The sequence below is a fragment of the Cervus canadensis genome, chromosome 13 (genome assembly GCF_019320065.1).
Source record: "Cervus canadensis isolate Bull #8, Minnesota chromosome 13, ASM1932006v1, whole genome shotgun sequence".
NCBI classification, from domain to species: domain Eukaryota; kingdom Metazoa; phylum Chordata; class Mammalia; order Artiodactyla; family Cervidae; genus Cervus; species Cervus canadensis.
This window is the reverse complement of record NC_057398.1, coordinates 59,676,299-59,698,212: the sequence shown is the minus strand read 5'-3', so window position 1 is coordinate 59,698,212 and position 21,914 is coordinate 59,676,299. Positions and strand designations below refer to the sequence as shown.

At 39.9% G+C, this 21,914-nt stretch overlaps 2 protein-coding genes across 3 annotated transcripts in view; one reads left to right on the top strand and one right to left on the bottom strand.

Annotated features, from left to right (window-relative positions):
* KCTD3 (potassium channel tetramerization domain containing 3) overlaps positions 1-6,492 on the top strand; it is a 62,650-nt gene extending 56,158 nt beyond the window's left edge. For both annotated transcript variants that reach the window (XM_043484772.1, XM_043484773.1), the window contains exons 15-18: positions 392-488; positions 3,377-3,561; positions 3,641-3,779; positions 4,521-6,492. In XM_043484772.1, coding sequence (XP_043340707.1) covers positions 392-488; positions 3,377-3,561; positions 3,641-3,779; positions 4,521-5,082 — 983 coding nt within the window. In that variant the 3' untranslated portion in view covers positions 5,083-6,492. The remainder of the gene's footprint in view (positions 1-391; positions 489-3,376; positions 3,562-3,640; positions 3,780-4,520) is intronic.
* Positions 6,493-11,989: 5,497 nt separating this feature from the next.
* USH2A (usherin) overlaps positions 11,990-21,914 on the bottom strand; it is an 893,901-nt gene continuing 883,976 nt past the window's right edge. Inside the window, exons 71-72 of the mRNA XM_043484771.1 lie at positions 13,858-14,079; positions 11,990-12,442 (exon numbers count right to left, since the gene is read on the bottom strand). Coding sequence (XP_043340706.1) covers positions 12,353-12,442; positions 13,858-14,079 — 312 coding nt within the window. The 3' untranslated portion in view covers positions 11,990-12,352. The remainder of the gene's footprint in view (positions 12,443-13,857; positions 14,080-21,914) is intronic.

Sequence of the window (21,914 nt, the reverse complement as noted above, 5' to 3'; positions counted from 1 at the left end):
GAATTGTTTAGGCATGAAACTATTAACTGAATATGTACCCACAGTAAAGATTTCAAAATAGTTCTCTTTAAAAAGTGTAAGCTGCTTATGAGAATTGTACCACCACCGTCTTAGTATTTTTAGGGCGAGAACCGCTAAGTATTGTCAGTTTTAACAGTTGCCCTGAGAACCCACTTCCCACTGTGATGAGAGGCACTGAAAGTTTACAGTTTTGATGACAAATTTTTTCCCCCAACTTTATTGAGATATAATTGACACATAACATTGTGTAACTGAAAGGTGTGGCATTGACATATTTATTGAGTACTTTTGTTCCAGGCATTAGAAATCTAAAAAATTGCAAAAAACATCAACTTACACTTATATCAGTGTTTTCTATTTTCTGATCAAGGACCTTTTGGAGAGCGAGATGATCAACAGGTGTTTATCCAGAAAGTTGTTCCCATCACTAATAAACTGTTTGTAAGACTGTCATCTACTGGGAAAAGGTAATGCTTTACTGAAAAGATTCTGTTTTCAGAAGTCAATGTTTGTCTTACAAAAGGGGAAGTAAGTTGACAGTGGTAAAAGTGAGCAGGGAAAATCTTTGTAAAATCTTTTAAAGGAGGAAGTAATTCTAAGGACTCTATCCTATAGGAAAAATTAAAAGAGCCAAATCATATGTTTATTTTTACACATTTAGGCTTTCTGTACTTTTAAAAAATTTTATTTTTTTGAAATACGATTGATTTACACTGCTGTAATTATTTCTATTCTATAGCAAAGTGATTGTTTTTTCTACATACATACACAACTTTTTCATATTCTTTACCACTATGGTTTGTCAGGATTTTGTATATAGTTCCCTGTAGTTAATGGCAACCCCCTCCAGTATTCTTGCCTAGAAAATCTCATGGACAGAGGAGCCTGGTGGACTATAGTCCATGGGGTCGCAAAGAGTCAGACACCACTGAGCGACTGGTAAACAGTTTGCATCTACTAAGCTCAAACTAACCATCCATCCATCCTCTCCCTTGGCAACCACAGGTCTGTTCTCTGTCTGCGAGTGTGTTTCTGTTTCATAAGGAAGTTCATTTGTGTCATATTTTAGATTTCTACATAAAAGCGATATCATGTGGTATTTGTTTTTCTGACTTCTCTTAGTATGATAATCTCTAGGTCTATCCCTGTTGCTGCAAAAGACATTATTTCTTTTTAAGGCTGAGTAATAGTTCATTGTGTATAACTACAGTATTTTCTTTATCCATCCATCTGTCGCTGGATATTTAGGTTATTTCCATGTCTTGAGTATTGTAAACAGTGTGGCTGTGGACGTAGGGATGCATGTATCTTTTTGAATTATAGTTTCATCTGGATATATATGCCCAGGAGTGGGATTGCTGGATCCTATGGCAACTCTTGTTGTAGTTTAGGGAACCTCTATACTGTTCCCCATGCTGGCTTTACCAGTTTGCATTCCTGCCAACAGTGCATGAAGGTTCTCGTTTCTCCACACCCTCTCCAGTATTTTGTTATTTGTAGATATTTTTAATGATGGCAATTCTTACCTGTGTGAGCTGGTACCTCATTGTAGTTTTGATTTGCATTTCTCTAATAAGCAGCAATAATGAGCATCTTTCCATGTGCCTGTTGGCCATCTGTATGTCTTTGGAGAAATGTCTATTTATGTATTCCTGCTTTTTGACTGGTTTGGTTTTTTTGAGTTTTATGAGCTGTTTGTATATTCTGGAAATTAAGCCCTTGTGGGTCAAATCACTTGCAAATATTTTCTCTCAGTCGTAGGCTTTGTTTCTGTTTTGTTTATGGTTTCTTTTGCTGTACAAAGGCTTGTAAGTTTAATTAGATCCAGTTTGTTTGCTTTTATTTCTGTTGTCTTGGGCAACTGACATCAAAAAACATTTTATTAGTTGTTTGTACAATTTGTCAGAATGTTCGGCCTGTGTTCTCCTCTAGTTTTAGGGTGTCGTGTATTTTACATTAAGTCTTTAAGCCATTTGAGTTTATTTTTGTGCATGGTGTGAAGGTGTGCGCTGATTTCACTGACTGCATGTTTATTGACAGTGGGCCCTCTGTGTCCAGAACCTCCCCCTGCAGGCAGATACCAAAATCCCACCATACTCAGGTCCCATATATAAAATGATACGGTCCACTCAGCCGTCTGTCTGTGTGGGTTCCATATCATGGAGAGCCGACTGTAGTTGTTCTAAACAGGACTCAAGATTTTAAAAACTATTTTGTCAGTTCACATGTAATATTGAAAAATAATTCACCACATTAACAAAAATTGAAAAATGATCATCTTGGTAAACACAGAAAAAACATTTGACAGTTTAGCAACCATTTGATTAAAAAAAAAGAATCCTAGCACTTAATAAAGGCACATTCTTTAACCTGATGAATAATACCTGCAAAAGTAATTATACAAACTTCACTCAGTTGTAAAATGTTGTAACTCAGTTGTAAAATGTGACAAGCTTTTCCCTTGAGGTTGGGAATGAGACTGGGATAGCTTCTGTCACTCTGTGTGGGCACCGCAGGAATCAACTCTCCCCCTCACCCTCCCACTCCCTGCTTGCTGGGAAGCTCAACTAAGCTTCATATTCTGTGCCTGTGTCTCTCTCATTAATAAGAATTGTGTTTCCTCTTCATTTTTTGACCTTGCATTTGCCTGGCGTTAATTGTTCTTAATCTTTTTTTCCTTTTTTAAAGTGGGCTGGGATAAATGTTTCAATCAAGTACAATTTTGTTAACCTTTCTATGACTTTGGCACATCACTTACTGACATTATTTCTTGGTCTTCTTATTTGTCAAATGTGGATTACTGTTTATCTTTTATGAAAAAAATCAATAACTTCAAAGCAATTTAATAACTAACAATATTAGTCTATTGGAGGATACTGTTTAGACATCTCCATACAGCTGTACATTTCTGGTTTTAGATTTTTAAAATTTTCACAGAAATGTTAAATGATTTCAAGATTTTTTTTCTAGTATCATGCCTGCTTGCTTTGTTTCTTTATGCCTTTTTAGTTTAGTAACTTCTTTTTGAATAAGTGCTTAATTCCCATCAAGGCTCTTTTAAATTTTCTTTTAAAATTGATTTATTTGTCTTATTTCAGTTACTTAATACGTTGTTTTATAAGACCCTTTTCTCTAGGTTCAAAGAAACAAGGCTTAAATTTTACTGACTTTCTTTGATCCCTTTAAATCTGTTTTATATACGTGGAATATTTGATTATAACTTGGCAAAGAGGCAATTAATTTCAAAAGTCTGAATTATAAAATAACTTGGCAAAGAGGCAATTAATTTCAAAAGTCTGAATTATAAAATGTGATTTGTTCTCCATAGTTAACAACTGCACAATATGTTTTGCAGAATCTGCGAAATCCAAGCTGTTGACTGCACTACAATATCCTCATTTACAGTCAGAGAATGTGAGGGTTCCAGCAGGATGGGCTCGAGGCCAAGGCGGTACTTGTTCACAGGCCACACAAACGGCAGCATTCAGATGTGGGATCTGACCACTGCCATGGATATGGTCAACAAAAGTGAGGATAAGGGTAGGTTCCTTAAGGAACAGTGTTCGTCACAGGGTAGGCTTTTGATGCAAATGATTACAGTGATGTATGTTCTCCTAAGACGTAGGTGGTCCAACTGAAGAAGAACTACTCAAATTACTGGATCAGTGTGACCTGAGCACGTCTCGCTGCGCTACTCCTAACATCAGTCCAGCAACTTCTGTGGTTCAGCATAGCCGTCTTCGCGAATCAAATTCTAGGTAGGTTCATGCACTGAATTGATCGCTTTTTGGAAAATTGGCTGAAATATTGTAATCACATAATCTTTTAAAGCCAAATTTTTCAAAGTACATTTTAAATTCATACTTTGTCACTATTCAATTTTTAAAAAAATTTTTTACTAAATTTCTCATCTACATGCATGTTTCCTTTCATAGAGAAACATTTTTTGCCCTTTAACTTATTTGTGAATTGCTGCCAATTTAGATGTCTGTTAAAGTGATCAAGAATTCATTCAAAGGAAATTAGAAAAATCACATGTCCCCTTAGAGGCTATGTGGAACTTTTGTTCCTATTGTCTCAGGGACATTGTAACCAAAATGATTACGCCTCTAATCTTAAACGTTAAGTACTTTTAATACAATGACATGTATGTTCTTAGTTAACCATATTTTTGAAAAATTCCAAAATGTGAACTAAGGGCCAAATTCTGAAACTATGTTAGTTCCACATTGATTTTAAAGGTTTTTTTTCCCTAGCTTTTTTCAGCTATTCAGGAATCTAGCTTCATTGAGAATATATGTATGGCATTATTTGCATCGTTAATTTTATACACACAGTATATAGAGTGCTTAAGATATTTTTATATAGCATGCTAAGATACATTTTTATATATAAATATTGTAATATTCTTTATGTATATTTACATTTTAACTGGTAGTTTAATTAATTAGATGTGCCCCTGAAAATTCCCAAGAAGACATGTGACTTTTGTATTTCAGTCTTCAGCTCCAGCACCATGAAACCATCCACGAAGCAGCTACTTATGGTTCTATTAGGCCTTACAGAGAAAGTCCTTTGTTAGCAAGAGCAAGGAGGACTGAGAGCTTTCACAGTTATAGGGACTTCCAGACTGTGAACTTGAACAGAAACATAGAAAGAGCTGTCCCTGAAAATGGTAACTTGGGTCCAATACAAGCCGAAGTTAAGAGGGCAGCAGGGGAATGTAATGTGTCTGAGAGGAAGTCTCCCGGAACAGAAGTTAAAAGCTTGAGAGAATCAGATAGTGTAGTGGAAGTTCATAGACTAGCTGAAGGTTTTCTGGAATCCAAGAAAAGGTCATCAGAAGATGAAAATGAAAATAAAGTGGAGTCACGGAAGAAAGGAGGGTTTGAAGGAGGAGGCTTCCTTGGAAGAAAGAAAGTCCCTCACCTGGCGTCTTCACCAAGTACGTCTGATGGGGGGACTGACTCACCCGGTACCGCATCCCCGTCTCCTACAAAGACTGCTCCCTCTCCTCGGCACAAAAAAAGTGATTCTTCAGGTCAGGAGTACAGCTTGTGACACTCAACAGAGTGAGTAGTTTTGTTATTCAGAAGAGAGTTAAACTCTACTGGATTTCAATTAGCTATTACACCAAAACTTTACAAATTTGGACTTCATTTAGTATCTTTTTGACAGAATTACCTGGGTTAAGGAGATAAAGTAACCATATCTCATCAGACCTCTTGGAAAATTTTTTTAGTTTTACAGGCACATTTAATAGATCATTTGTAAAGAAGTCCATTTCCATGTTTATCTACTCTGGATTTTGGAAGCATAGTATTAATACCGTGTCTCAATAAGATGGTGCCCGGTATAGATGACCATCCCCTCAGAGTGCGGGAATCAACAGACTGCACTCCTCATGCTGATTTTGCCTGAGCTTCGTCTTGCAATGTTATGTTAAACGGGTTCCATGATTCTCTTTGGAGCTTAATCTCCCAACCCTTACTGTGACTGCAGAGTGGTTTACCAGGTATTTCATGAGGTGCTATGTTTGTGAAAAAATATGTAACTCAAAAACACTATTGAATACCAGATTGCTCTGTGTAGTACTAAGTTCTTTAGGATAATTTTAATTGTGGTCATTTTCTGATTCTCACTGTTGGAGTTCTTAAGTCTTAGCAAGCATCACCAATATTAAATGTCAAAAGTCCATTTAAACTTTTTTTAAAGTTGGAGCAACTGTTTGAACAGATGAAATAAAGACAGTTTTGAGTGCCCAGAAAGGAAAACTACCAGTTACTAGTTTGCCTTGTTTGAGGAGCCACCATATTTTTTTCTTGTGTTAATAATGAAGATAATTAAATTAGAATGTGGCCATTTTGTTAAACTTAAGAGACTGCACTTCTGAATTTTTGGTTAAAGGTTTTGGCTGCTATAGAAATTTTATTTTAAATATAAGAACAAAAATCTTTTGTACTTTGATTTAATTGGAATGATTTTCAAATTATTTCTGCAAGTAAGGTAATTGTAAATTTAAAGCATTAAGCATTTATTGATGAATAATGTGTATATTCCCATTCTGAGAAATATAAGTGGGTCAAGTCAAAATAAATTCTTTAAAGTTTATATTACATTGCCAGTGGTTTCATAGACATTCTCTTGTATTTGTCAAGTAAGGCAAATAAAAATGATTAAGACTAGGTGTTTTCAGTTATTTAAGAAATAGTAATCCTGTTTAAAGTGTACTTAGGTTTTGTTCATGTCTTTGCTTCCTCGCATAATAAAGGGAAGAGGGAGGATCTTATATGTATGAAGACTAACTTGTATTGTCAGGGAAAAGGTTATACAAAGCATAATTTCAGTATTACCAAGGACTGTATTTATCTCTTAAACCTTTTTCTCATTATTATACTCATGTAAAAAGTTGGGTGGGCAAGTAAGAAAACTAAAAATTAAATATTTACCCAGCCTTTTCCAAGAGTAAAAGGCCTTTTTATGGGATTTTAGTGTAATTCTGAAAAAAAAAATTGCAGTGGCAACTCACTATAGTTATTCTACAAATGTTTGCATTACAGTCAGATTGTTTTTCTTTCCCGTAAAAAGAGCTTGAACCTTGACGGTACAGCAGAAATTTGAGTCTATTCTGGCATTTAACTTTGTAAACTTGAGCAGATTATAATGAAAAAAATCTTAGGCATAGCAGGGATAGTTACCTTATTAGGGTTTTTGAGACCAAAAAGGGGAAAAACCTCCAGAACCACCTGCATATATTGCAACCTCCTCACCTTCACTGTGAGAACTTCTCTCACTTCTTAGGAGAACGTGGACACTGTCCGTTGTTGTAAGGAATAATAAGATTTCCGAAAAAAGGTCACGTGAGTCCTCGAGAGAAGACAGCCATCTACAGGAGAGCGTTCACCAGAAACCAACCTTGGTGGCACTGTGATGCCAGGCTCACAGCCTCCAGAACCATGAACAGAGACTTTCAGCCAAGGTGGTGGAGTAGGACTTGAGCTCACTCTCCTCTCAACAGCACACCGAAGAAAAGTCTACATCCGGAGACGTGAAGACGAAATCAAGAGGTGAAAGGACAGATGCACTCGTGGTGTAATCAGATCCCATGCCACTCAGCTGGACAACCCACAGACTGGAGAATAATTAAATCACAGAACTTCTCCCACAGGAGTGGAAGCTGAGCCCCATGCCAGGCTCCCCAGCCCAGGGGTCAGTCTTTGGGAGGAGGAGCCTCCAGAGCATTGGGCTTGGCAGGCCAGTGGGGCTTAAATTCAGGAGCCCCCCCAGGATGGGGGAAACAGACTCCACCCTTGGAGGCCACACACAGGTGCTCAGGGTGAAAGCTGAGACGCCACACGAACCTGGGCCAGACCTACTTCCGGTCTTTCTCCTTGGGAGGTGGACGTGGCTGTGGCTCGCTGGCATCATAAAAGCTGGTGGCCGATCCAGTGGGGACCTATGCGAACTCTGGGTGGAGTCAAACATTTTGAGTCCTTGGCACTGGGACCCCACCCAACAGCCTGTAAGCTGCAATGCTGAACGCCTCAGGCCAGACAACCAGCGGGGTGGGAAGTGGCCCTGTCCACCGGCAGACAGGCTGCCCAGACTTCGTGACTCACAGCCGCCTCTGGACACATCCCTTGGGAGAGGCTGGCCCACCACAGGGCCAAGACCCTGCTGCACACAGCAGTGAGGAGGCGCTGGCCCCTTCCCCCCAGAAAACCTGCACAGAGCCCTGAGACCAGCCTCACCCACCAGGAGCAAACGCCAGAAGTGAGGAAGTATAGTTTTGCAGAACTGAGTTTATAACACAGATCAGAATCTACGCTGGGACCGACTGGTCCCTGACCCTCTGCTGGGACCCAAAGGACATCCCCTTACAAGGGCCCCTTCTCTAAGATGGAGAAGCATAACTAAGCAACTACACAACAAACAAACAGAAATGTAAACAATGAGACAGCAAAGGAATATGTCCCAGACAAAGGAACAAGATAAAACCCCCACAGAACACTTAAGTGGAGATAGCCAACCTATCTGTGAAAGAGTGCAGAGTAATCACCGTAAAGGGGATCCAAGAACCTAAAGAAAGAATAAAGACACACAAAAATTTAAACGAAGAGCCAGAAGATCTAAAGAGCAAGCAGATGAACCATAACTGAAGAGAAAAATACACTAGAAGGAATCAATAGCAGAATAAATGAGAGAAAGAATGGAAGAGACCCCTAGGATAACATTAAATGCACCAATATTTGCATTATAGGGGGGTCACAGAAGGAAAAGAGGGAGAGAGGGCCTGAGAAAATATTTGAAGTGGTACTAGCTGAAACATGCAAAAGGAAATAGTTGGCACAGAGTCCCATACAGGGTAAGCCCAAGGTGGAACATGCCGAGACACAGTAGTCAGATTGACCAAAAAAAGACAAAAAGAAAACATTAAAAGCAACAAGGGAAGAGCAACAAATAACACACATGGGAATCCCCTGTCAGCTGATTTTTCAGCAGAAACTGCAAGCCAGGAGGCATGACATATTTAAAGTGATGAAAGGGAGAAACCTACAACCAAGAATACCTAGCAAGGAAGGCTCTTGTTCAGATTTGACAGAGAAATAGAAAGCCTTATACACAAGCAAAGCTAAGAATTGAGTACCATCAAACCAGCTTTACAGCAAAAGTCAAAGGAAGTGGAAAAGCCCAATACACCAGAAACAAAATTACCAATGGGAAAGCTCACTGGTAAAGGCAAACTTCAAAATACAGAGCAAATATTAACAGACATAAAAGGAGAAATGGACAGTAACACAATAATACTGGGGGGACGTGAACACCCCACTTACCTAAATGGGCAGATTGTCCATCCAGACAGAAAATTAGTAAGAAAACAGGCCTTAAATGACACAGTAGCTTAGATGGGCTTAATTGATATTTGTAGGACATTCCATCCAAAAGCAGGAGAATACACTTTCTTCTCAAGTGCACACAGAACATTCTCCACGATAGATCACATCTTGGATCACAAATCAAGCCTTGGTAAATTGAAGAAAATTGAAATTGTAATCAAGTATCTTTCCCAGCCTCAATGCTATGAGATTAGAAATCAGCTACAAGAAAAAAAAACTGCAAAACACACAGATGCGGAGGAAAAAAAATGAATCTATGTATATACTTTGTGTGACAGATGAAAACCAGAATTATAATTCTCACGGTGTCAAGTTTTCCCAGTAATTATAAAGTAAGTATTTTCATGTCAACTGGATAAGTATTGTTATCCTCTTTCAAGATGAGATTACCGAGGCCCTCTGAGGATCAATAGCTTCACCTCAAGGCTCCTTAGCTACTGAGCCACCTCAGGAACCCACGTCTGTCTCTGCAGCCTGTGGTCTTTTCCTGGCTTTCTCATCCAGCCTTACATATCAGAGCCACCTGCGGTTATCTGCTGAATATGTATCTCTGCTGGTTGGGACTCATGTTTTGCAAAATGTGTTACATTGATTCTGATGACATTGATTATTCAGAATATCCTGTTTTCTTAAATGGGCTCACCTTTATGTGTAAACTGTAAATACAACCCAGAGCTATTAAGAGTATTTTTTCATAGATATATTAAATCAAACTTGGTCCACAGTTAAATATTTATTAAGCAAACCACCTTTTGATTAATTTACATGATATCTGTGCACTGGAAATAAACTACTATTCACGTGTGACATAATTAAGTTCCTACTCGCTGACTTATTCCACCTGGACTATGTTTTATTTACAGGTTGTTCAGGTTGAATTATATTGACGCCAACTTGATTTTTAGATCAGCACAAGGTACCATAACAGATTTCACATTCAGGTAGAAATGCTAATAGATCATCGATAAGTACAGTTCTTAGTTGAGCCTACACAAGCATAGCTGCGTGCTCTCATCAGTTACTATTAGACACAGCAAAGCAGATCTTGAAATTGAAGCTGAGTATGTGATGGGACCAGAGTCAGGAGGTTTACAGAGAGCCGCCTGGTGTCGTCTCTGTAAAGAAGAAGTGGGCAAGGACCAGAGTCCCAGGGCACCGCATGTATTCTTTCAGGTTCTTTACAAAACTGGTTCTCCACATTAGGAACATCTGGAAGCTTTTAAAAGTACTGACACCTCAGTGCCACCCCAGACCAGCTGAATCAGAAAATGTAGGGGTGAGTCTGACTGTTGAATGGAGGCTTAATTAGCACATTGTACCACTTAAAGCAGCAAGACAATATCATGTGCTTCTCTGAAATCGATACAAGTCATGTTCAGAGTGTTGCGAGGGTGGTGTGGGTGGAAGCCATGCAGGCTTCTGTCCACTATGAGCCAGGGGATCAAAATGTGAAAGAGTCAGCTAATAAATTCATGCAGTAACTAAATGTCTAAATAGATGACTAAGTAGAGAAAATTTCAAGATAAAACCCTTGCAGTTCTTTTTGTGTTCAAGTTTTAGAATGTGATGATAGTGTCTAGTTTACTTTCCAGCAATGAGGATGTACTCATTCTCCTGAATCCACCACCCACGACTAGCTCCTCATATTTGTGGAGGAGTAGACCAAGGGTAAGGATGCACAGACAGGACCAGGAGGGAACAGTGTGCTGTGGACAGAAACTCAGCCTCGGTCAAGGCGCATCTGTGCCCATTTTAAACAGCTGACTGACCAAACCAACACAAGGGAATTGAAACCTGTAAACTAAATTAGCCAATCCTGTTTCCACGTCAGAAAATATAAAACTTTTGGCGAGGAAAAATATATAATTTGAATATCCACTGCCAAACATACACCATTATTTCGGATTCGTTTGTAGCAGTTCTAACGTGGGGGCAGAACTTGGGCTTAAGACTGGTCTGCGCTTTTGACACTTACTGTTGGCAAGGCTTGTCCAGGAGTTGGTCGTTCTGAGGAGCTGCTCTTCCGCAAATTTGGATAAAGTCTCAGTGCCCTCAAAGTCCGTGGTCTATCTTTGACTGCTGGACAGTTAGTGTGATTCCTCATTTTTTCAGGCAGAATAAGCAATGTTATTCCTTGTGCTCCAAGTTTTGCCAGCTTAGCTTTGGGGAAATGTACTTATCTTTGAATGTAATTCACAAAATATGTCCAACAATTGTATTTGAGACATACAGACTCAAAAGTAACTTCCCAGAATCATTAAGACCTTTAAGAATGAAGAAGAGGTTTTCTTACATTGTTTTCTGTGAAGAATAAACTTAAATACCTTTCATTTTATGTTTACTTGGGGAGCAAAGTGTTTCTTGAGGTAGGACTTACCAATAACTTTCTAATCCAAATAGAGTAACAAAAACTTTTTTGACTCATGGAAATTGGTCATGAGTCACTTTAACAGTTAAAGTACCAATTTTCGCTCTTAGTGATTCTAGTAGTTCTCTGAAATGAAGGAAAATAGGACAGATATATGAAACATGTATATTCCTATATTTATATGTTTTATTTTAAAATTTTTCAAAGCTGGAAGGAACATAATTTTTTTAATTCCACATAGGCTACTTAAAAATGCAAACAAAACAGTAGTTTCCATATAGAATGTGCCAAGTTGAAGGTACTCCTGGGTATTCAGTGAACTGACAGAATTCTATAAAAAGTAATGACTGGAGTTTCAAAACTATGTAAAATATCAAAACAGTTCATTTTTTTCTCTTTGAAATATGTAAGTTAGCTGCTTGTTCCTTAGATTTTTAGAAGATTGATACATGTAAGAACAGACATAAGTTTATGTGGTTTGGTAAATACTTACCCCTAAACATCATAATCAAATGGAAACCTGCACAGTCAAATGTGTAGCCTCAACGCAGAGTTTGTTTCTCTCTGAGTGTTTCTGCTTGATCCGACATCGGGATCTGGTTTTGCAGCTCTTACTAGAGTTGCTCCTCACAGGCTTGTTTCAGCCTCCATGAGCACGGGGCTGAGAGCAGCAGCAGTGACAGCCTCTCAGAAGAGCCCCTTAGCTTTCAAATCAGAACTTGCCTGTAGCAACTGTGGGCCAACCTGAAATCGCCACCGACTAGTCATTTAGATAGCCGTGTCACTGCCAAACATAGCCAAGTGACAGTTACATGCCTAGTGTCCTCTGTTAAGGAGAGCAAAATAAGCGCTTTCACTTGGGCATAAAATTTCAGGAACCCCTCACTTTAGACTGCCAGAGAAACAACTTAGTCCTCTATTAGGGAGAAGTAATTTCAAAAACACTCATCTTTAAAGGATTATAGCATAACAAGCAATAGCTCCTTAGCATTCATGATGGCTGATAACCCAGTGGGGACGGGGTGTGGGGCCTGCACCCAGCTTGTGTCTTACAGGCTTCCCTCCGTCACAGGTGGGTGTCGGTGAATGTGGTGTGTTCCTTAGTCACAGAGCTGAAACCCTTGATGGCATTCATCAGGTCCTCTTCATCCACATACTGAAAAGACACCAATCACCACTGGTTAGGATATTTGCTGGCAACTGTGTTACACAAAATGTGTATCTTTTGAGCATTAAAAGGTTAAGACATGGCACAGTGTAAGCCTGTTTTCTCATCCGAAAGTGGGGAGGTTTCATATGATTCAGTTCAGAATTTAAGCAGAAAAGCCAGAATGCAAGCTGTTGTGCTTCCTTGTGTCCACTGTCTTCTTACTGTGTGTTTTTTTTTTAATTGAATAGGGCTAGGAATACTGATTATAATGTTATAGGGAACAGATAATTTGCCACATATGGATATCTTAAAAAGCTTTCGCTGAATTGCTTTGCATACTGCGTATTACTAGTATGGTCAAAAGTAAGCAAAAATGTCAGCATAGTACAATAGTGAAGAATGGGGGCACTGTAATCAGCGCTTTTAAGATCCCCAGTTCCAAAAAAAATTACTATTAGATTTGTGTCCTTGGGTAAGAGCACACATGCATCTAGCCCTCAATGTAATATATTGAACTACATGAAATTGCCATTTTGTATGTCAAATATAATCAATTAACAATTCTTTGTTTCAACCTAATATAATTATTCCTGACATAGAAACGTCACATCTGAAATGGAGTCATGGAATTCAGTAGTCATCACAACTTCAAACAGGCCCATGATTTTAAAGTCCTTATTATATATCATCATTCTAACAAACCAGAAGGACTGTCAATTTTATTTTGTGTGTATGTGTGATTGAAATCTTGAGCCATGGAAGTTTATTTCTTGCCATTAGTTAAGGAAGTCTTTATGAAAATCAACTTTTCAGTAAAGGAAAAGTGAGTATCGAGGGGAAAGAGGTAAGTGAGAGTTCAAATGTAGAACCAGAGCTAGAGACTCCAAAAAGTATTAGATAATGATGAGGTTAACTTTTCGTATCCCCTGGGCCAAAATTATGAAAGTGAAGTTCATACATACCAACGCTCTTACATTTATCATGATTTTCTGAGTTTTTTGAAAAGAAACTATAGATCTTATTGAGAGATTCTCTTTCTCCTCTAACCATAAACCAGAAGGAAAATACATATCTTTTCTTTCTCCTTTAGTAAAATAGGAGCTTGTACTTTATGCCTCATTTAGGCCTGTTCCAGTGTTTTCAGTCGCGTCCTGTCCAAGTTAATGAAGTAGAACCTGTTCATCTCTTCACTTGCACATGAATGTATTTTTTGAGCCTGTATTGTGTGCCAAAAGAATAAGACAGTTTCTACCCCACTACTCAGGCAGGTAAACATGTCGTTACAAAATAATTGGGTAAGTGTTCCGAGGGATGAAGTGAGTGTTCTGGAGATGATCGTTCTGCGGGGTACAGGAAGCCATGCCACCTCTTTATCGACATACTTGTGTTTAACAAAGGCTCGGGATGAGGAAATGGCTCACCAGTCCGCTGTCATGGCCCATGATGGCTTCCCACAGTGAGTCGTCTGTCAAGACCTTCTTGTCTTGAATGTCCATGAGTTGGCTGACACTCCGGTGGAGAGCGCCTTGGGAATAGATCTGACTGACTTGACTCTGACTTGGGATGCGCAGAACAGACAGGCTTCGGTTGCTCCTAATGCTCACAGGTGTCCCAGACCGGGGGATTTTGGTATCAGCTAAGCCCTGAACAGAAAGTTTCTGTTGGTGACTAAGGTCTGAAGAAAATGGGCTTTAAGTAAGATGGAAAGTCATGTATCACACACTGGCAATGAAGGGCACACGGTCCCCATGTCCTACAAAACTGAGTACATCAGGAATACTGTAGCTCACAACTTCCTGGTAAAGTGAGATAATAAGCTAATGGTCTCACTAGACAGCCGGTGTCCTTGCTGCCTCCCAGAGCTCCTGTACTGTCTGGGGCACTGGCTACGTTTCCCTGTGGACGGGGCTGCTGCATAGCAAAGCAGTAGAGAGGGCGTGAGGGTAGCAAGGTAAGCTCTTCATGGCCGTCAGCACAGAGCCTGCTAGAAAACCCCTTCCCCAGAGGAAAAAGCAGTGTTCTCTCATGGCCACTCACTAAGTGAGCACCACTGTAGTTCACTTTAAAATTCTCACTTTAAAATTCCTGGGTTTATGTACAGAACTTGACTCCTCCCTCCCTCTTTTCTCATCCCACCTGGTTCCCCTTATTGCAGCCTCCAAAATAAGGAGGACCCAAAGCACATCAGAAAGAAAAGCACTCTAGGATTAAGTTCTTGAATGTGCCATTAAGAAATGTAGCTGCTCTAAACATCTGAGGGTTCTGATTGAACTGATTTAACCAAACTGTTTGGCTTATCGTCATGCAGTTGACACAACATGCAGAGATCATGCATTATGCAGCACACAGAGGTACCTCAAGGTGCAGAGTGTAACTTTTTAGGGTAACATTGCTTGACACATCGGATACATCAGCCACAGAGTCAAACTGAAAATAAAAGTGGAGTATCAGTCTGTGGAACATTTAAAAACAAATTCTATGGAGGGAAGAATCAAGATGGGGGAATAAAAGGACTGGGTCTCACCTCCTCCCACAAATGGATCAGAAATACATCTACACATAGATGGATTCTCACGTGATACCTTACTGAATGACGGCAGTAGGTATCAGACACCCAGAAGTGCAAGAAAGAACTCCACATAACCAAGGGAAAAAGGAGTCTGGATGGGACCTAGCCCCTGGGAAGGAGCCGTGGGAGAGGAAACTGTTCTGCGCCCTGGGAAGCCCCTTGACTGGCCAGGAGGTCAGTCTGGACAGAAAGTGAGCTTCAGAGACTCGGAAGAGCGCGTACTGACTGGTGCTCTGGCTATGGTGGCAGCAGGCGGAAGACAGACCAGCAAAGAGGATCGGTGCTTCGTTGCTGCAGTACGCGGCCCAAGATGCACACATGCCGGTACACGCAGGGGCTGGGTGCTGAAACTCGGGGTTCAGGACAGGCCCAGGGAGAGCACAGGTTGGCTACACAGAGACAGCCTGAAGGGGCTAAAGTGTGATTGCAGAAAAAGCCTGGGCCCACCCCAGGGCAAAGTACCATTGCTAAAGGGCATGTGAAGGGGTGGGCGCGGCCTGCCCTAACGGCCTTTCATCAGGCTGCCTGTAAGAGCTTTAGGAGCAGGACAGTGGGTGTTCCCACACCTGGCACCAGTCTGGCCTCAGCAGCCATGGGCTCAGTGGCCCATACACGCAGAGGTGGGGCTGGGAGGCTTCCACAGCTCCATGCTGGCCCCAGGTGCGTGACCCGGCCCCCAACTTCAGGGGACGGGCACCTGAGGGTCTGTGCTGGTGGCCTTGTAACCACAGCGCCTGAGCGACACCAGGGCCAAGTGACTGCATTCCCAATGGAGGCGGTGCCAAGGGTGTTGCCGAAAGTTCACCCTGTGAGCCTGCACCCCACAGCGGACAGCTCCAGGGACGGAGTGCCCCAGCCAAGGCTCCCCTCCCAGCAGGAGCTCTCCAGGTCTGTCTCCCTCTCACTGAAGCTCAGAAGTGGAACCGAGGCTTCTACTCCCAACAACTCAGGAGCAGGCCCTGCCCCTGACGTGCAGGGATGACAGAGCAAAGAGGCCCACTAAATGTGTGAAGGCCAGATTGGAACAAAAATGAGTACAGTTTGTAAGGAAACATAAAAGATGCTGGATAGCCAAAGCAATCTTGAGAAAGAAAAATGAAGCTGGAGGAATCAGACTCCCTCACTTCAGACTATGCTACAGAACTACAGTAATCAAGAGTACGGGCCTAAACAAAAACAAATATAGATCAATGGAAGAGCATTCAAAGTTCAGAAATACACCCAGGAACCTGTGGTCACCTCGTCTATGGCAAAGGAGGCAAGAATATACAGCAGAGAAAAGAGTTTCTTCAATAAATGGTGCTGGGAAAACTGGACAGCTTCAAGTAAAAGGATGAAATCAGAACACTCTCCTAAGACCATACCCTAAAATAAATGGATTAAAGACCCAAATGTAAGACCAGACACCACTTGCTGACATAAAGCACAGGAAGATCTTTTCTGACCCACCTCTTAGAGTGATGAAAACAAAAATAATAGCATAGGTAGTAAAAGATACTCCTTACAAATGGCTTCACAGGCAAATTCTACCAAACATACAAAGAAAAATTTTAAACACTGATCCTTCTCTAACTCTTCCAAAAGACAAGAGCAGGAAACACTCCCAAAGACATTCAATTAAGCCACCATCGCCCTGATACCAAAACCAAAAAAAGACACCACTGAAAAGAAAATTACAGGCCAATATCATTGGTGAATATAGATGCAAAAATTCTCAACGAAATATTAGCAAACAGAATCCAACAATACATAAAAAAGATCAAACACTATGAACACCTTGGATTCATGCTAGGGTCACAAGGATGGTTCAACATACGTAAGTCAATCCAGGTAATACACCACATCAGAAAAGACAAATACCACATGATCATGTTAATAGATACAGAAAAATCATTTGATAAGTTATCACCCATTTATGATTAAAAAAAAAACTCTAGAAAGTGGGCACAGAGGGAACCAATCTCAACATAATAAGGCCATATATGACAAATCCATAGCAAACATCATGCTCAACAGTGAAAAACTGAAAGCATTTCCTTTAAGATCAGGAAAAGACAAGGATGTCCAATCTCAGCACTGTTATTGACCATATTTTTGAAAGTCCTAGTCTCAGCAATCAGAAGAAAAATGGAGAATCCAGACTGGAAAAGAGGCAAAACTGTCACTGTTTGCAAATGACATCATACTATACATAGAAAATTCCAAAGGTGCCACCAGGAAACTTTTAGAACCTATCAATGAATTTGATAAAGTTGCAGGATACAAAATTAATACATATAAGTCTCTTGCATTCCTATACACTAACAATGAAAGATCGGAGCGAGAAATTCAGGAAACAATCCCATTTACCACTGCATCAAAAATAATAAAATACCCAGGAATAAACCTATCTAAGGAAGCAATGGACCTGTACTCAGAAAACTATTAAGCACTGACGAAAGAAAGATGACACAAACAGATGGAGAGATAGAGCATATCCTTGGCTTAGAAGAATCAATATTGTGAAAATGACTATACAACCCAAAGCAGTCTACAGATGTAATGCAATCCCTATCAAACTACCAATGACATTTTTCAAAGAACTAGAACAAAAAAATTTAGAATTTATATAGAAACACAAAAGATCCTGAATAGCCAAAGCATCTTGAGAAAGAAAGATGGAGCTGGAGGAATCAGGGTCCCTGACTTTACACTATAGCTTCCCTTGTAGCTCAGGTGGTAAAGAATTTGCCTGCAGTGCAGGAGACCTGGGTTTGATCCCTGGGTTGGGAAGATTCCCTGGAGAAGGAAATGGAAACCCACTCCAGTATCCTTGCCTGGAAAATCTCATTGACAGAGGAGCCTGGTGGGCTGTAGTCCATGGGGTCGCAAAGAGTCAGGCATGACTGAGCAACTAACACTTACTTACAAAACTACAGTAATTAAAACTGTACAGTTCTGTCACAAAAACAGAATTATGGGTCAATGGTACAAGATAGAGCCTATAAATAAACCCATGCACCTATTGTCTCCTACTTATGATGAGAGGCAAGAATATACCAATGAGAAAAGATGGTTTCTTCAATAAATGGTGCTGGGGAAAAATGGGCAGCCACAAGTAAAAGAATGAAATTAGGACAATTCCTAAGACCATACATGAAAATAACCCAAAATGGATTAAAGACCTAAATGTAAGTCCAGACACTATAAAACTCTTGGTGGAAAGTATAGGCAGAACATTCTTTGAGATAAGCAAGAATATTTTCATATATGCAGCAAGATCTTTTCACATATACCTCCTAGAGTAAGGTAAATAAAAACAAACAAATGAGATGTAATTAAACTTCAAAAGTTTTTCACAGCAAAGGAAACTACTGAAATCAAAAAGACAAAACACAGAATGGGAAAAAAAAAATATTTGCAAACCATGTGACCAGAAAGGGATTAATCTCCAAAGGGTATGAACAGCTCATACAGCTCAATAAAAACATAAAAATGCAATCAAAATATGGGCAGAATATCCAAATAGACATGTCTCTACAGGAGACATCCAGGTGACCAAAAAAAAACCCAAAAAAGCAACAGGTGAAGAGATGCTCAATATCACTAATTATTAGACAAATGCAAATAAAAACTACAATAAAGTATCACCTCGCAGCTGTCAGAATGGCCATCAAAAAGTCTGTGAACAATAAATGCTTGAGAGGTTGTGGAGAAAGGGGAACCCTCCTACCCCTGTTGGTGGGAATGCAAATTGGTACAGGCACTATGGAGAACAGGATGGAGGTTCCTTAAGAAACCAGAACTACCATATGATCCAGCATTCACACATCTGGACATATATTCAGAGAAAACCATACTAGGAAAGAGTAAATGCAGACCAGTGTTCATTGCAGCACTATTATCAACAGCCAGGACATGGAAGCAATCTGAATGTCCATAACAGATGTGGTATATATACATAATGGAATATTACTCAGCCATTAAAGAAGGAAATAATGCCATTTAAAGGAACATGGATGGACCTAGAAATCATTATATCAAGGGAAGTAAGCCCAGCAGACAAAGGCAACTGTCATATGATACCACTTATATGTGAAATCTTTTCAACATGATACAAATGAACTTAAAAAATGGAAACAGACTCACAGACTTAGAAAACAAACTTATGGTTACAAAGGGGAAAGCTATGGGTAGGAACAAATTAGGAGGTTATGATTAACATATATATACACTACTATGTATAAAACATAATCAACAAGGACCTAATATATAGCACAGGGAACTGAATGTAATACTCCATAATAACCTGTTTGGGAAAAGAATCTGAAACAGCATTAATATATGTACTGTTGTTGTTCAGTCACCCAGTCGTAGCCAACTGTGACCCCATGGACTGCAGCACACCAGGCCTCCCTGTTCCTCACCATCTCCTGAAGTTTGCCCAAGTTCATGTCCATTGCATCGGTGATGCTATCCAGCCATCTCACTGACACCCTCTTCTTCTGTCCTCAATGTTTCCCAACATCAGGGACTTTTCCAATGAGTTGGTTGTTCACATTAGGTGACCAAAATATCAGCTTCAGCATCAGTCCTCCCAGTGAATATTCAGGCTTGATTTCCTTGAAAATTGACTGGTTTGATCTCCAAGGGACTCTAAGGAGTCTTCTCCAGTTCAAAGGCATCAATTCTTTGGTGCTCTGCCCTCTTTACAGTCCAGCTCTCACAACTGTACATGACCATTGGGAAGACCATAGTCTTGACTATATAGACCTTTGTCGCAGAGTGATGTCTCTGTTTTTCAACACACTGTCTAGGTTTGTCATGGCTTTCCTGCCAGGAGGCAATTGTCTTCTGATTTCATGGCTGCAGTCACTGTCCTCAGTGATTTTAGACCCCAAGAAGAGGAAATCTGTCACTGCTTCCACCCTTTTCCCTTCTATTTGCCACAAAGTGATGGGATTGGATGTCATGATCTTAGTTTTTTTAATATTTATTTTTAAGTCAGCTTTTCCACTGCCCTCCTTCACCCTCATCAAGAGGTTCTTTAGTTCCTCTTTGCTTTCTGCCATTAGAGTGGTATTATTTGCATACCTGAGGTTCTTAATGTTTCTCCCGCCTATCTTGATTTCAGCTTGTAACTCATCCAGCCTAGGATTTCTCATGATGTGCTCAGCGTGTAAGTTAAACAGGGTGACAGCAGACAGCCCTATCGTACTGCTTTCTCAATCCTGAACCAATCAGTTGTTTCATACAGGGTTCTAACAGTTGCTTCTTGACCTGCATACAGGTTTCTCAGGGGACAGGTAAGATAGTCTGGTATTCCCATCTCTCTAAGAGCTTTCCACAGTTTGTTATGATCCACACAGTCAAAGGCTTTGGTGCAGTTGATGAAACAGAGGTAGATGTCTATCTGGAATTTCCTTTCTTTTTCTATGATTCAGCGAATGTTGGCAATATGTACTATGTATAACTAAATCACTTTGCTGTATAGCTGAAACTAACACATCAATGTAAATCAACTATACTTCAGTATAAAATAAACTATTTTAAAATAAATAAGGAAAATAAAAACTTTTCTATGAAAGACACAAAAAATAAGAAATTAAAAATACATTGAGGCAAATGACAATGAAAACACAACCATACAAAATCTGTGTAATGCAGCAAAAGCAGTTCTGGTGAGACGGAAGTTTACAACTATACAGAATTTCTTTAAGAACAAGAAAAATCTCTAATAAACAATCCACCACCTAAAATAATTGGGAAAGGAAGAAACAAAACCTAAAGTCAGCAGAAACCAGATAAAAAAGGTCAGATAGGAAATAAATAAATTAGAGATTTTTAAGGTGTAGGAAATAAAAGAGACGCAAAGAAAGTAAATAAGGAAAGGAAGAGGAGAAATGACAACTGAAATGGAAAAAACAAGAGAAAACTATATAAAGAATTATTTGTCAACAAATTCAACAACGTACAAGAAATGGACAAGTTTTGAGAAACCTACAGTGTACTAAAACTGAAGTAAGAAGAAATAGATTACCTGAACAGACCAACCACTAGAAGTGAAACAGAATCTGTAATTTAAATAAAACTCCTTATGAACAAAACTCCAGGGCCGGATGTTTTCTCAGGCAAATTCTATTAAACATACAAAGAATAACATACTGATCCTTCCCAAACTCTTCCAAAAGACTGAAGAGGAGGGAACACTCCCAAACGCATTCCATGATGGTACCAACCCTGATACCAGAACCAATGAAAGTGAAAGTCACTCAGCCATGTCCAACTCTTTGTGATCCCATGGACTATATAGTCCATGGAATTCTCTAGGCCAGAATACTGGAGTGCGTAGCCTTTCTCTTCTCCAGGGAATCTTCCCAACCCAGGGATCAAACCCAGGTCTCCTGTATTGCAGGCAGATTCTTTACCAGCTGAGCCACAAGGGAAGCCCAAGAATACTGTAGTGGATAGCCTATCCCTTCTCTGGTTGTATCTTCCTGACCCAGGAATCAAACCAGGGTCTCCTCCATTGCCAGCAGATTTTTTACCAACTGAGCTATCAGGGAAGCCCCACCACAACTAAAGTCACTTACCAAAGAGATAATTATAGGTCAATATCATTGATGAATACAGATAGAAAAATTCTCAACAAAATATCAGCAAACCAAATCCAACAATACATAAAAGATATGGAGTAGCCATCATGGTCAACAAAAGAGTCCGAAATGCAGTACTTGGATGCAATCTCAAAAATGACAAAATGATCTCTGTTTGTTTCCAAGGCAAACCATTCAATATCACGGTAATTCAAGCCTATGCCCCAACCAGTAATCCTGAAGAAGCTGAAGTTGAACAGTTCTATGAAGACCTACAAGACGTTTTAGAACTAACACCCAAAAAAGATGTCCTTTTCATTATAGGGGACTGGAA